Source organism: Pholcus phalangioides, unplaced genomic scaffold, assembly GCF_987345545.1.
Source record: "Pholcus phalangioides strain wild (caught in Gottingen) unplaced genomic scaffold, Ppha-v1.0 ptg000039l_1, whole genome shotgun sequence".
Taxonomy (NCBI): domain Eukaryota; kingdom Metazoa; phylum Arthropoda; class Arachnida; order Araneae; family Pholcidae; genus Pholcus; species Pholcus phalangioides.
The window spans coordinates 22,357,770-22,374,644 of record NW_028301625.1 but is presented as its reverse complement, the minus strand read 5'-3'; the positions used below and the strand labels follow the sequence as shown (position 1 = coordinate 22,374,644).

At 33.3% G+C, this 16,875-nt stretch overlaps 1 protein-coding gene across 1 annotated transcript; it reads left to right on the top strand.

The window, feature by feature from the left end:
- Nucleotides 1-533: 533 nt before the first annotated feature.
- SCOT (Succinyl-CoA:3-ketoacid CoA transferase) lies at nucleotides 534-13,227 on the top strand. Its single transcript, XM_089253690.1, has 15 exons — nucleotides 534-693; nucleotides 882-990; nucleotides 1,688-1,821; nucleotides 2,724-2,816; nucleotides 3,535-3,684; nucleotides 3,782-3,888; nucleotides 4,423-4,483; nucleotides 5,951-6,058; nucleotides 6,212-6,326; nucleotides 7,238-7,332; nucleotides 8,685-8,806; nucleotides 10,558-10,633; nucleotides 10,739-10,915; nucleotides 11,412-11,513; nucleotides 13,003-13,227. Exons 1-15 carry the CDS (start codon nucleotides 625-627, stop codon nucleotides 13,036-13,038), a joined length of 1,554 nt encoding a protein of 517 aa, XP_089109816.1. The 5' UTR covers nucleotides 534-624; the 3' UTR covers nucleotides 13,039-13,227.
- The last annotated feature ends 3,648 nt before the right edge of the window (nucleotides 13,228-16,875 follow it).

Below are 16,875 nucleotides of genomic sequence, written 5' to 3'. Positions count from 1 at the left end.
ATCGTGGAGTCTATTTCGAACTCACGAAACCTAGGAACATCCTTCGAGCTGAAGCTATAAATATGAAATTTGGTCAGTATTACGGTTCATGATGTAGACACCAACCAAAAGACGGGATTTCTGAAAATTCAATTCCCAAGGTCATGATAGGTTCAAATACAATATGGAGGAATCATCGCCGAGTAATTTTCAGATTACCATACCCACGCTAGCGAAGCCGCGGGTAACAGCTAGTAAATCATAATAGCATTCATTTTCAAATGAATAATGCCCACACTTCTTGAATTCCATGCGTGGGCCAATAAATTTTCTACATATTTGTAGTTTATTGCTATACATATTTTTAACATTCACCTGACGATGCGGATAATTATTGTCAATTATCAATATCGGATGAAATCGAATGAAGGGGCGTATGGTCACTCATGGTCGCACTCCAAACAATTTGGGAACCACTTCCGTACAGTAGCGAAAGAACCATTCGTATGGTCATTAAACATTTGAATAAAAAGATCATCATCAGCATCAACGCCATCACCGAATTGTTTGTGTTCTCTGATTGTTTTGCCAAGCATTTATCAGCTCATTTCGCTGGTGGCTAGATGTTTTTCTTAGCATCTGAACATGGGAACACTAAGAATTTTCCACCGGGGCTTTAATTTATGCGGTAGTCAAAAATTATTTTGTCATCGAGTAAGTAAACATTTTATTTGCAAAATTCCCTTTTATTAAAAATGTATTAAACTAAACGAAAATTCGTTTCACGTTTTTCCCTTGAAATGTGATATTTAACGCTGTTTTATGTCATAAGCACGTTGTTTATTGATCGAAATTTTTAATAGTATTTCTTGACATTGATCAAAATTATTTCTATTAAAAAGGCACTCGTTTCACATTTATCAACAACCACATGCAAAAAGGTACAGTTTTTCGACAGTGCTGAAGAGGCTGTTCATGATGTACCAGATGGTGCCAAACTTCTTGTTGGAGGTAAATGTAACATTGTTTTAATTTTTAACTGTGATTTGAATTAAAAGTAAACATTTTAACTTAGATACAATTTGTTGAAGTCTTCAAAGCCATGAGGTAAACATAGTGCTATTCTGTGTAGTATTGTCTTGAATACAGTGGCGTCAGAGCTATGGGGGAGCACCCACAGGTTCGAAACACTTTGGACGTCCTTGCTCGAACAGACATTTGTTGATTAACAATAAACTCTCTTTTGAAGCTTAGTAGTTTGGACACTGGTTACCACTATTTTACCACTAATTTTTACAGCCACTGACAAAAACACAAGCTTATTTCATGATGTAGATACTCTGTATATAATTGTGTGGGCATGTTTTCATGCCACATAGCTATAGGTGTGAAGTTATAAAGTTACAGGAAATATTGGGAGGGCTCAAAAATGCTTGGTGGCACAATCCCAATATTTTTCATAGACATTATTGAGCTGAGGCAAATATTGGACTCGATACCAGTTTTTGCCTTTGCAGATAGCGGAAATGCTAGTGAATAGTGGGTAAAATATCTTAACCTGTAATGTGACTAGCTAGGCAATCTGCAAAAGGGTAATGAACTGTATTATGCCGTAATTTATATATTCGAATTTGATGTTGCAAATCATAAAATTAGCTTTAAAAAATATTTTACTTAATTATATTTAATTTCATTTTTATTTCCTAAGGTTTTGGTTTGTGTGGTATTCCTGAAAACCTCATTCGAGCTCTAGTCAACAAGAAAACAAAAAATTTAACTATTGCCAGCAATAATGCAGGAGTTGACAATTTTGGTCTGGGCCTTCTTCTGCAAGGCAGACAGGTAAGAAATCATGATTTTTCTGATGCAGAGGCTTATTTAATGGGAGGTGAATCAGGCTATAGCCCAGAGTGGGCAGCAAAGTTTGTACTTGGTGGTCAAGAACATTAATTAGATCATGAAAAGGGCTATTAATACTTAACCATACATGCACCTCGTACACATTCCACTGCAGAATTTCTAACGAATTGGCGCATAGAGGAGAGAGAGAATGAGTGTTCTGAACGTATGTGTGTGGGGTCCTAATGTATTTATGTTGTCGAGTTGCGCTTGTTTCGTGTTCGTGCTGCAATCTGTCTTCCGTTTTCTGATGTAAAGATGAAGATTGCTTGAATTTTCATGTTATGTCAGTATCGTGTTGTTGGTTTGCTTGCTCTGTGCGGAGAGAATTTTTCAAATGGGAGGGCAGCTTGCATTTGCACCTTGAAGCTGAAAAGCCAACTTGAGCTGGCCATCAATGGGGTTCGAACCTGGATCCTCAGGCATGAGAAAGGCTGCAAAATTTGAATAGGCCAAAGGCAGGGAAGCTGTAAATCTGCGTCTGTTTTGATGTAGGCCTATATTTGATTATGTGGTAAAACTTTAAAGAGGATGTGTATGACGTTCATAAATTATATTTTTAACAAATAAAAAATTTCAAATCGAAACTTAAAACCCTACAAATTTACTTAGCTATAAAATTTGTGAATATTGTAGTTGATTTGGATTTGATTCTAACAAATAGTAGTTTTTGCTCTTCTCTGAGAGAAAAAATCACCAGGGGGTAATTCATAATTGCAAATGGCTGATTATTTTATATTCTTATAAATGTTAAACTAGGAGTTTAATATGTGCTTGTATTTTTATTTAATTTTTTTTCTTTAACTTCAAGCAAATAAATGTTTTTATTACATTTTGTATTTCAGGTAAAGCGAATGATTGCTTCATATGTTGGTGAAAATGCTGAATTTGAAAGACAATATTTGACTGGAGAGTTAGAATTGGAGTTTGTGCCTCAAGTATGATATATCTTATGTATATATATAGGCTATATATGTAAAGGTGTATAGAGTTTGCATGATCAGAGGTTTATAAGACTGACGCCGCCTCAAATTTTCTGAAAATTTAGAAAAATCTGAAAAAATAAATAATGTGTTACAGTGTTGTTTTTTGCTTGAAAAAAAGAACACATTGCTGAAAAAAATTCATGGAGGCCATACAGTATATTCATAAAGTTTGAAATTAAAGAGCAAACTCACACATTCTCGTGTCATAAAATAGTCTTTATTCTTTGAATTTCTGAATATTGTCAGTTTTTTTTTTCCTGATTTAATGGCATAGGTTACATACTGGGACCCAAAGTGAATTTTATCATATTTTTGCAAAAAATGAAGCAAACTGTATTCTTGTAAAAAAGATAGGGTCTTCAAAAGGGAAACTAAAAAAAATTCCAGTATATCAAATCATCCATAAATTCAAACTTTCAAAACTCTACTGTATATATGCTTGAAAATTTCGTAATGTAAATGTAATTACTCTTTCTTTATGTAACTAAAAGCATGTTATTAAAAACATTGTTGGGTCTTAAATTTCATTAAAAATAAATTTGCATTCATCTACCTTGACAAATGAAATAGATATCTGAATTTAAAATATTTCAGAAGGAGAGTGAAGCTATATGTAAAAAACTTTATAATGAAAAGCTACGTTTCACGAAATGTACCCTTAATTTTTTAGGGCACTCTTGCTGAGCGCATTCGTGCTGGTGGTGCTGGAATTCCTGCATTTTTTACCCCAACTGCTGTACGTACACTAGTTCATGAAGGTGGAGCACCAGTCAAGTATGATGAAAATGGAAATGTTGCCATAGCCAGCGACACAAAAGAGGCAAGTCTGTTAGTAATAAATTCATTTCAGAAAACAAGACTATGCCATACAACTAAATGCAGTCAAACCCCTGATACTTTGAAATTTTTACTTTTAGAGCAGATACTTTGATGGCAAAGAATATATATTAGAGCAAGCTCTTACTGGGGACTTTGCACTAATAAAGGCTTGGAAAGCTGATCGTCTAGGAAATTTGGTGTTCAGGTAGCAGCAATTTGTTAACTTATGAAAAAGTAAAATCAACATGTATAAAAGAATTGTATACCGTACAAGCAGATGAACAGTATGATTTCTTTTCAATTCATAAAAATTTATGCTGAGCAAGCTTTCTTTCATATTTATATAAACATAGAGCACATGTGTTTTAATTAAAAGCATGTGAATATTATGATAATTTGGTTCAATTGACAATATATGAACAGTATATATTTAACTAAGAACACTTCTTGTGATTGACAGAAAAGAAGTTCAATTGATTTTTATTTCAAACAAAGAATCTGTATAATCTTTTATTAACCTTTCTGCTGATTCATTTTTCGTTTCTTTAGTCAGTGACATGTATATAATATAAAGTAACATAGTATCATAATGAGAATGACCAAAACACTGTCTTATAATATTATTTTTCTATTTAAAAAAAATATATATGTATTATAAAAAATTTTGTGATTGAAAATGAAAATAAACTGATGCATGCAGTTAGTAACAGTTATCAATGTACCAAATTCTCATTGATAGGAAAACAACCCAGAACTTCAATGTACCGATGTGTAAAGCAGCAAATGTTACAATAGCCGAGGTGAGTATAAATAATCAGTTTAAAATTAAAAATAATACTTAATTGTTCCTATTTCTGTTCAATTTGATGTATTAAACACAATTTCTAATATACATGATTTTAGAATCCTCAGATTTGTGCTCAATTACTTTGTAGCATGCTATCACACAGAGAAACAAAGTAGGCATTGCTCTAGATGCTGACTAGTAGTACTGTAACAGTGATTTGACCTGCATTCTGTGTCACTTTCTCAGTTTAATAGCTTTGATGAAAGAAATAGGCCATGGATAAATTATGAGTTATTTGTTATTTTGTTAGCTTACTTGATAAATGGTCTAGTTTTCGTAGATGGATATTTTTCTTTCCAATATTTTTCCCTTATACATTTTCTATTTTAGATTTTTTAAATTTTCTGTACAAATATATCTATTTAACACATCTGTAGACCCAGGTTTTCATTCCAACAAGAAGCTGCAAATTTTTTCACTTGAAGTAAACACTTCAGGAGCACTACCCTAAATAAACAGCTGTTCTTCAAAATCCCTTTTATCTGCTTGTATCCACGTTTTCATTCAGTTGTCTTGGCAAAATTTTTGTTTTGAACTTATCAGAATGAGCAGATGAAGCTAGCATGTACCTGGTTGTGGCAAAAAACAAGAAAATTTCATTTGAAAAAACTATTAGTGTGCTATGAATCCTTATTTTCACTGACACCAATTCTTCAAGTGAACAGACTCATCCTCTGATACATTCAGCTATTGTTTGTTCTAACCTGAAGCAGTAATTTCAATTGGTGGTTACCTGAGAATCCCTGGACAAAGACCTGGACTATTTCACAGCGGCTTGCTACATTTTCTGTCTAAGTTCTGCTTTGTTCTTTTCTGAAGCATGTCCAATGCACCCCTTATCAACCATCAGAGGTTTGTGGGTCATATTTGAATTACCTAGACTTACTACTATTGACCTAGTATAATCATACATTCTAGGATAAGAAACCATACTTATTCTCATTTTCATAGGATTCAAGAAATTCTTTTGACAATAAATCTCAAGTGTTATTTTTCTTATGATGTGTATTGTTCCTCCATGTCAATGGCAAGTTGTTCAGATGGTAACACTGTTGTTTATCCAAGGGAATGCATTCTATTCCACAAAAATATGGCTGTTGTTCATAAGTGTCTGTTGTAAAAGGTTTCACTCTATAAAAATATTGAATAATTAATGGGGTAGATTTATTTTAATTGATGCTGCTGCTACATTATTCATAGTATGGGGGCAATAGATTTTCAACACCATCTCTGAAGATCAAATTTTTTCTCAATGATGTTTGACTGCTTATAGGCAGTGTGCATGTTTTTCATATGCAATGGTGTGTTTTTGTATCTACCATCCAAAATTCATGTCAAACATACCGTTGAATTGCATTAACAATCCTTTATATGTTTATTTCAATCTTCAGACTTATTTTTCACAACTTTTGATACACAGGTTGAAGAAATAGTTGATGTTGGGGCCATTGAACCAGAAGATATTCACATTCCAAACGTTTATGTTAAGCGAGTTGTGAAAGGAGAGAAATATGAAAAAAGAATTGAAGTATGTGATTTTTTTGAAATTTCAATTTCATTAATTTTCAGAATATTAGTTATTTATAATAGTTTTAAGATATTTTTTCTTTTAATTTCAAAACTATGCAGTGAAAACTATAAGATTTGACAGCCTTTGGTGATCAATAATTATTTTTTTCAGAAACTAGCATTGTCTAAAACTAATGGTGGGCATGCTAAACAACAAACCCCAGCAGAAAAAATCAGAGAGCGCATCATCAAAAGAGCTGCATTAGAACTAAAACATGGAATGTACGGTATCCTTTATCAATTTGGAATTGATAATTAATTTTATTAGTAGGTTACTACTGATAGACTTTATGATGAAATTACATACAAAGTTCTTATGATGGCATTATAAATATTAAGTAAGAGTATATTAAAATTTGTTGTTACCTTCTAATACTTATATTAAGTAGAATCTTCACTTTAAATCCTGAGGTTATAGAGACTATATTGTTGCATTTTCAATATATCAAAGAATATTTATTGTATGGCACTTAATGTGATCACATCGTTGCAGCCACCTTGTTGGGAAATTTGCCTGTTGTGGCTTCAGATTTCGTATTTGTATATCAGGACGTTGGGTTTCTGATAACAATAATTGATTGATGATATATCGGAAACAAATCCTGATGCAAATAAAATGACCAGAGGTCCCATTTCATTTGAAAAAATGAGACAAACCAATTTTTTTATACACAGCGTTGATTACAAAATGTTCAATCGCGCTGTTGTATTTCACTGACAAATTTTTCAGAAATTTATCAAGCTATTCTAAAACACATTTTTTCCCTTTAAGCTAAAATCATGTCTTTTTTTTTTCAATTCAGCAATTGTAATCTTGATACCTTAACCATTTGATGCTTCAATGTGCACCTTTATAAAACAAAAAACTTGTCTAAAATGGAATATTATTTCGGTCTCTTCACATTCTGTTCCATACAAGTTTTACTATATATTGCAAAACTCTTGAAATAGTATTCACATGTTCTGGTGTATCTGTTCCCTAAAACCTTACTGAAACTATTCCACACTGCTATTCATTACTGTTTCGCATAGAGCTTCTAGCAATGCTGCAGTAAGACTGGTGTAGACAGTATACAATTTTGATATATGCAGATACATATTTTTGTCTTTTTTTATTTATGTTTTCTTAATGCAATAGTCAATTTGGGTATTGGAATACCAATGTTAGCCAGCAATTATATTCCACCAGATGTTACAGTTCACCTGCATAGTGAAAATGGTGTTTTGGGAATGGTGAGTCATGTAGTGTAAAAATTTTTATATACAAAAGTATGTTGTGCTGCTATGTAAAAAATTGAAAAGCAAATATTTTTCTTTTATCAAAATGACTTTATTCTTAATAAGGTTTTAATTCTTCGTTCTTAATAAATCAAGAGCCGGCAAATTTTTTTTACAATTGAAAAATTGCTATATATTGCTATGTATGCTTTAGTATTAAAACTTTTAAATAACAAAATAATTTTTGTGAAGCAATAAAATGATTACAAAAGTTGATTTTTGTTATAATTATAAAATATTTATAGATTAATTGACATGAGACTAGTGTTAATTACATTTAGTTATATAATTATTTGAGGTTTGAATGTTTTTTTTTCCAAACATACAATTGTTTTTAATTTAACTTATTTAAACAAAAAAGTTTTTTTTTTTTACCAACTCTGATTTCTGGCAAATATTTTTCACTAAGCTTAAAGTAGCTCAGTGAAAAATATAAATAAAATATAATTTTCAAATCATGAATTTGAAAGAATTATAAAAAGTGAAAATACAAATACAACGCCACAACAGGCAAAATGCCCAACGAGGTGTCTGAGAAAAAGATGCCCATAAAAATATGGATGTCATATATTTCAAAAATACAGCAACCCAATTAAAAATGCAATTAACAAAAATTGTAAACAGTGTATACACATGATAAAATATTATACAATGCCCATAAAGAATACTTGTGGTTGTCTTGTTCTAAGTATGGATAGCTTCTAGATTTACCCCAATATGTTTATCGTATTTCTTTTTAAACATGTCAATTGCGTTACAATTTACTACCTCCGGGGGTAAGCTATTCCATTTATTAACAACCCTATTAGAGAAAAATTCCCTGCGACACCATAGCCTTGCATTGTCCCTCACCAATCGATACTGGTGTCCCCTTGTAAAAGCAGTGGATTGGTGGTGTACTGAAAGTTCATGGTCCATCCCATTGAAAATTTTGAACACTTCGATCATATCTCCTCGACACCTGCGTTCATCCAATGTGAACATATTCAAAAAATGAAGTCTCTCTTCATAACTCAAGCCCTGTGTGCCAATAAGGACACGCGTAGCTCTTCTCTGCACCCCTTCAACCAAGTCTATGTCCCTCTGTAGGTATGGTCTAAAGCGGAATAATGATAGATGATTAGTTTTTCAATTTCTTGTTTTAGTTTTTTTTTTTAATTTGTTTTCATTTTCCCCAATTCATGTATTTTAGATTGGCCTATTCAAATTTAAATTTTATGAAGCATATTTAAGGTTTGTAATAACTAATCAACTTGTTTATTAGGAATAGTTTTCCAATGATGATTATATCTTACATTTTCTAATAGGGTCCTTATCCAAGAGAAGGCACTGAAGATGCTGACCTTATTAATGCTGGAAAGGAAACAATAACTGTCTTACCTGGTGCCTCTTTTTTTTCTAGTGATGAATCTTTTGCTATGATTCGAGGGTGAGTTTCATAATTTTAATTTTAAAAACTTGACTCACTGTGAATTGAAGAAATTTCATTTTAGTTTCAGAAATTGAAAGTACTTAGTTCATGATACCTACCAAACATTTTTGTTTCTTATTTTCAAAATTATTAAGTTTTTATCGATTTATTTTTTTTAACAAGTCAATCTTTAATCCAGGGATTCTTAACCTTGCGTATTACATGGGCACCTTGTGCCAAATTTCGGGAGATCAATGAGCTTAGATGAAAAAGAACTCAACTTATTTTTATATGATTGGGTACTGAATAATATTTGTCTTCTCCTGAAACAACCCTTCCCCTATCTTTTTCCTGTTATTCACTCATCAGGCTATACAGGGTGATTCCATAATTTCCCTTGCTACATTTTACTGGTGAACTGTTGATCTGAGAGGTATAAATTTGATTAGAAAGTGTCCAAATAACATGTAGAACCCAGATACGTCATTCATGTTGGTAGGGGTTGTATAGTTATCAAAATATGAAAATTCACTTTTTATATGGACACCCTGTCCTCAAAACCCTATTAGAAAGTGTTGTCCTGTTTCTTCTGAGGCCAACAAAAAAATTCCACGTTTCCAAGTGCAATGTTTGCTGACACATTTATATTCAAAACCGGAAAAAACTTGGTAAAGAACAGCATAAACGAAGGAAAGAAACATTGTCCATTAGTTTACTCTGTTCTTTCCCAAATTTTCTTGGATTTTTTTAAATTCAAACATCTCAGAAACTATTGAACTTAGAAATGTGTATTTTTGGTCTCAGGAAAGACAGAGAAACAGCTTTATAATTGGGTTTTTGAAGACTGGGACTTTTTCTAGTGTGAAGTGTACCTGTAGAATCAATGGCTCATCAGTAAAATGTGGCAAGGGAATTATCGAATCACCCTATATATACAGTAAAAATTTCATATAATGATACTTTGAGACGATAATCATCTCTATAATGATATTACTCTCTGGTCCCCATGCCATGTTGTTCCTATCATCAGTGAAATGATGCATGGATAATATTTTTTTGTTATTACCAATATTTGTTTTAACTTCTTTTTAACCATTGCTGGAAACAAGCTAGTTGAGGCCCCATTATGGTCTGTGGAATGTTTTTTGTGGCATTTGCTGGGCTTGCTCATTACTGTGAAAGACTCTGTGGGCAAAATTAAGTATGCATCCATTCTTGCAGACCACATAACCTGTATATGCAGATCATCTTTTTTAGGATGAATGGCATCTATCAGCATGGCAATGTGATGTATCATACAGCTGGAAGTGATTGGTTGGAAGAGCACAAAGAAAAATTCATAATACTTTCCTGCTTGTCCCTTAAGTCCCCAGACTTGAACCCGATCGATCATCCACGAGACCACTGTTTGCTCTATGGATCCTACTCTAGCAGTTATTAGATACACGGCTTCATAACCCTTTAAACACCTTCTAGAACCTTGTTGGGTCGCTCCCAGCCTGTCGACATGCTCCATACAGTAGTTAGTTCAGATCTTAATTCCTAATCACATTAATAAGATTTGACTGTATACCCACACACATTTTGAGATCATAAAAATTAAGTTTTAAAACAGAAGGGAAAGTAATTTGTTCACTGAATATCTCAATGAAATGAATGATTGTTTTAGGGTTTCATTTACCTTTTCTGGCACAAGTTTAATGTTCGGTAATGCAAATATTTTTGTTTTTGATAAATTTAAATAAACAAAGTTTATTTTTTAAATACAGTGGCCACGTCCACTTAACGATGCTTGGTGCTATGCAAGTTTCCCAATTTGGTGATCTGGCTAATTGGATGATTCCTGTAAGTGAAAATCTGAATTTTTACTTGAAATGATTGAATATTAATATTTTTTCTTAAATCAAGTCAAGAAAAGCTTTTTTTTTTTTTTTTATTGTATATTCATAGGGTAAGCTTGTGAAGGGCATGGGTGGTGCCATGGACCTTGTATCTAGCTCTGGTCGGGGAACTAAAGTTGTTATAGCAATGGAACATACTGCAAGAGGAAACACACCAAAAATTCTCTCTTCATGTACACTTCCTCTAACTGGTGTCAAATGTGTAGATCTTATAATTACTGAAAAGGTAGGTGTATTAATACTTCATGACTGTTTTAGTTAGTTCACATAAATAGAGGTAAAATCCTAATCTATTAAGGGACACATGGTGGTTTGTGAGTTTGAAACTCGTGAAGACGTACCACTTCTATTTGAAAAAAGAAAAATTATGTCAAGATAAGAGCCCTACTAAACACCTACAGCAAGATATGGTAATGCCTCCGCTTTAGGAGTAGCCAGTCATTTGTACCAATACATCCAAATTGATTTCAGTATTAAATATTTCACAATAAGGAAGGTGGTTTATTCTGTAATCAAAGGAATTTACCTGAAATGGCACATTTATAGATAATTTTTTTTATACTAATGGATGCATTTTGAAGCCCACCCCCAAAAAAAGTGGTTTCATTAGTGTAGATATATACTGACATTTTTCACTGTAAATGATGCAGAAGAAAATATTTGTTTTTTTATTGTTTTACTAGGGTTTTTTTAATCATTTTGGATTTTTATTTTCCATCTAGGGTGTATTTACTGTAGATAAAGAAGCTGGTCTCACATTAATTGAGAAGGCTGAAGATGTTGAAATGGAAGACATACTCAATACTACAGATTGCTCGTTTAAAGTAACTATAATTTATGATAAACTCTACAGTGGTGCCTTCGTTTGCAAGCATAATTCATTTTAAAAATATGTTTGTAATGTAGAGCCCTCGTTATATCACAATGAATTTCCCCATAAAAGTAATGGAAACTCAAATGATTAATTTTTTTTCATAGGGGCCATTCAAGTATTACATCATCATCAATGGGGGGGGGGTTCCGATTTGCTGACTTTTGATGACAAGGGGGGAGGGGGGTTTGGATAATGCTTACGTCAGCAACCACCCTTTATGAAAATATGAGTTAGGATTCAGAGGGGCAGAGCTGATGACGAAATTTTGCTGACAAGGGAGGGGGTGGGTCAAAAATGGCTAAAAATTTGCTTACGTAATACTTGAACGGCCCCTAGACAAAGTGTAGGTTGTTCAAAATTATTGTACTGTATTGTACATTATTGTACTTCATATTTTATATCGATAGCTCATATATTTTCAAAATGGGGGCTTTACCTTTAAATCTCTTTTACCTTTCTATCTACTATCTAAATCTCTATCTACTTTTAAGACACGAGAGGTAGACAGTATGCTTGTGCTATGGATGCCACTGAACACAATCAGTAGTGTTTTAATGAGTGTGGATCCACTGCACCTGGGAATAGGGTCCCAAGCATGGCCATGGCTATAACATCTAAGTTACTGAAGGTTTTCATTTATATGCAAATGTAAATATATATATCCTACTTTTTATTAAATAACAAAAGGTATCCTGATGAAAGCTAAGGTTCTGGGCCTGAATAGGTTAAGATGGCCTTGTCTACGTTGAAAAGGCAGAGAAGAGTTGTCAGCTCAGTTGCGATTATGTGATTCTCGATAAAGAATGCGTATATGCAAAGTTTTCTAGACTAGTCTTCATTTAGGAGGCTTTGTGTTAAGACTACACATATTACAAGACATCACTCTTTTATCAAGTCAAAATTTGTTAGACAATTTTGCTTCTCTTGCAAAGCACTTGTAAACCTCTTAATCAAGGGTTTTACCATACATTAAAAATAAATGGAGAATTAAAAACAGCTGGAGAAGCTTAAAATTTTGCTTTTTTTTTAGTTCCTTTAGTTCTTGCAATATTTACTTTTATGCATACTGTATGCGTAACAGATGAAATCTTGCTATGAATTCGTAGATATAGGAAGATTTAATTTTTGAGTGTAAAACTGTCATAAAAAATAATATCATCAATTGATATATTTTTTTTATTGTTTTCATGTAAAAATTTGTTAGGTTTTGCTATTTATTTATTTTAAAATTTTTAATGATATATTTTTATATTTATAATCATTTGTTTGATATATTTTCTTGTTTCATTTTTGGCTTAATTTTTATTTTATTTCTCTATTCTGCTTCTGCTGGTTTCTTTGTTATTAATCATTATAGATATTGTATTATAAATATAAGTCAATAACTACCATGTTTGGACAACATTTTTCAGCATATTTTCTGTATTGTATATTCACAGATTTCACCTGATCTCAAGCCCATGGCTCAGGTATAAAGGATCTGGAAGTTTTGCTACAAAAATTTATAATTAATCAAGAAAATTGAACTAATGAACTGAGAAGTCTTCAGAGGATGACAGGAATTTGTTGGATCATTCAGTCCCTGATATATTTTTTAAATTCTTGAATACTTTGATCACAAATTTTAGACGGCGGTTTTATTAAAGCTCATGAAATTTTTGTTATTTTCTGTGATTATATTTATTTCTTTATAAATTCGTTACTTTGAAAACCATGAAAAATGTTTCACTTAATCAGCTGTTTTGGGAAAAAAAGAAAAAGAAAAACCGTGCATCGAACCAATCACCGATTGATTTCAATCATAGTAATTTTGTTTACTATCTAAAAGTGATGGGGGAAAAAATATATAACATTAGGGTTATCACAATAGTTATAAGTTAAATACACATGATTATATTATTGATACTGAAGCATGATTGATATTTTTATGAGGCATTTTTGTTATAATTTATAAAGCACTGAGATCACACATGTTTTTGATTTTTTTTTTGCATTTCCCTATTCAAGTCATGGGTTGCATTTCTGTGAAAAATGTACATTTCTGAAATTCAGTCATGATCATGGGATTATTTCTGAGATAGCAGACAATATTAAGTGATAATCAAGTAAAGAATTGTTTTATTTGATCAGAATAATTAATATGTGATTAACTATGCTGATTTCTCATGCTATGCTTTCTATAAGAGGCTACAGTGCTCTTATAGAGAGATAAAACTTTGCTCTGTTTTAGAAATTTAATCCGTAAGTTTGTTCAATATCTGCAATTTTTACAAAGAAGGTCACAATTTCATACCCGAAGCCCACAACGCCAGTTTAAAAAATAATTTCTTTAATATAATGACAACACACCTGGGTCTGTAACTTTCAACTGGGAATTTCAACTCATGATTGAAAGTTGTGTTCTTGCCCCCAAACACAAGCAGCTCATTTTTGTGATGGGCCAAGGTGTTATCAAAACATTCAAAGTGTTCTGAAAACACATGACTTTCATTTGCACAGATTTTAAGGGGTATACAGTCTTTTTTACCGGACCAGATTGCAGTCACAATGCAAGTTAGATTTTATGAACCCATAGAAGAGTACCATAGCATTATAGTCATGGTGAGAAAGAAAAGGACAGGTGTTCTAAAAATTTGGTCCCAATTAACTAATATTTATGTATTTGTAAGGGGGGAACTATCCTGACTTAAGGGAGAATTTGACAAACAGTTGTCATCGGTCGCACCTATTGCATTACTTCAAGATGTTATGCAAATACAAAGATCACAACAGGCAAATTACCCAATGAGGTTGCTGAAAAGTTATGCCCATAAAAAATATGGATATATTGCCAAAACACCTAATATAATATATATACGAAAAAAAATAAAAAATACACTGCCCATAAAAAAGATTATGGTTGTCTTATCTAAGTATGAATAGTTTCTTGATTTATCTCACTATGTCTATCATACTTCTTTTTAAACTTATCATTTGTGTTAGAATTCACGACCCCCAGAGGTAAGCTATTCCATTTATTAACAACCCCCATTAGTGAAAAACTCCCTGGGAGATACCACAACCTCGAATTGTCAAAGAAGTTGATTCACAGAATATTAATAAATCCTGGTCCCCATCCCATTGAAAATTTTAAACATATCCCCTAATACCTGCATTCCTCCAATATAAATATATTCAAGAAATCAAGTCTTTCTTCATAGTTCAAGCCCTGTATGCCAACAAGAGCACATGCAGCTCTTCTCTGCACTCAACCAAGTCTGTCCCTCTGTTTCCAGAACCTTGCGCCATACTCCAGTCCGGGATGAACTAGGTCATGGAAAGGCTGAAGAATGACTAGGAGAACATGGAATGTGAACAGATTTTTTTAAGAATCAAACCAAACATTGTTTGCTTTTTTGACCACCGTTGAATAATGTTCAGAAAACCGAAGCTGCTCATCAATGAGAATTCCCAAATCAGTACACCTAGTTGCATACAGGATGGTAATACCATTCACTTCGTAAGTGAAACATTGGTTGTTTGAAACGAAATGAGTGAATAAAGGCCATGCTGCAATCAAGTTTGTCTGGAGTATCTTCCTATCACTTGGATTCCTGACTACCCCCATTAGCTTCACGTCATCCGCAAATTTTCTAACAATCCCATCGAGACCCTGATTGAGGTTATCGAAAAAAAGTGAAAAAGTATGGACCCAAGCACACTTCCTTTAGGGACTCCACTTTTGACACCTGTAGAAGCAGAAAATTCCCTCTTAACCATAACTCATTGTGACCTATCTCAATCTCGTAAAAACACTTCAAAAGTTTACCATGTTGGACCCAATTGAATGCCTTCTGGAAATCAAGATAAATAACATCTATGTTTTTGATATTTCCCACAGCCTTAGTTACTTGATCATAGAAGCAAAGGAGGTTAAATAACACATGATTTCCCATCCTGAACCAATGCTGGTTTTCCAACAATGCCATTCTCGTCTATCCACTTCACCAATTTCCTTTTGATAATAATTTCCAAAATTTTCGAGAGGAACCTCATGAAACTCACTGAACGGTAATTCGACAGGGTTTCTCTACTACTTTTTTTAAATATCAGAACCACATTAGCAAGCTTCCAATCCTCTGGGACAATACCCTCAGCAACACTACTTCTGAAAATCTACAAAACTGGCCCCAACAGTTCATTAGCACATTCCCTAATGATCATAGGATAGACTGATATCTCCTGGTGCTTTGCTTGGGCATACATTTTTTAGAAGATTTAAGAGCACCTCATCTTCCACTTGAATATCGTTGAGGACGAATCACCGCCTTTTTTTGCATGTTGTGTTTCATCTGAATCAACTGCCTCACAGTAGAGCAATGATTCGAAGAAATTATCCCTGGACTAAGTCGACCGATGCCTTTTTTATCTTGTGACACCTACATCGATCTTCCCATTAATTAGTTGGAAATTTTCAAAATAAAATTATGTAAATTCACTACTCATCGCTTTCCTGTAGCAGACTCATAGTTCAAAATGAACGCCATGGCGTACCGTCTGCCGAAGCTCTGCTGTTTAACGCCAAATGCGAAGATCTCATATAATGGCACCCCCACATAGCAAGCCCCCTAGAAATATTTTGTTCAACAGGAATTAGGACAAAATATTTCTAGGAAACATGGTATTTGATCAAACAAGCCTTGTCTATTCATCGCTCGCTATATAGTTTCATTATTTTTTTTTTCTTGAATCACTAAAATAACCAATTAAGGCAAATAAATGGGGAAAAAACCACGAAATTTCTAACGCCTTTCGTCACCCAATGAGTACCATAGAGGATAAATCGGACCACTATTACGCTGACCAGGGATCTCACTTGGTTGGTTACCAAATCATATCACTCCTTGTTGCTCAGCGGAAAAAATATGCCTGAGCGAGTCAATCGTCGGAGTCAGAATTTCTGAGACTCGAACAGATGAAATTTTTTCGCTGAACATGCAAGAGTTAAGATTTGGTAATCAACCCAAGTCGGATCCCGGGTCAGCGGGATTTATCCTCTGATGACGGCACCCATTGTATATCAGAAACGCGTTAGAAATTTCGTGGTTTTTCGAATTAAAGGATTAATTCTTTTATGTTCTGAAATACCACCCCCGTGCAGGGACGGCTCTATAGGGCTGTGCGACTCATGCGGCCGCAAAGGGCGCCACGATAGGAGGAACGCCAAATTAGAGGTGAAGGTAAAAAAATGGGAAACACATGTTTTGTGTGTAAACCATCTAGCTGGGACGATTTTCGTTATTTTTTAGTTTTTTCACGCTATAAATCCATCC

Coding starts and splice junctions, on each gene's coding strand:
- SCOT (XM_089253690.1), top strand. CDS start 625: ATGGGAACACTAAGAATTTTCCACCGGGGCTTTAATTTATGCGGTAGT. Junction 694..881: donor AAAAATTATTTTGTCATCGA/GTAAGTAAACAT, acceptor TCTATTAAAAAG/GCACTCGTTTCACATTTATC. Junction 3,685..3,781: donor TAGCCAGCGACACAAAAGAG/GCAAGTCTGTTA, acceptor TTTTACTTTTAG/AGCAGATACTTTGATGGCAA.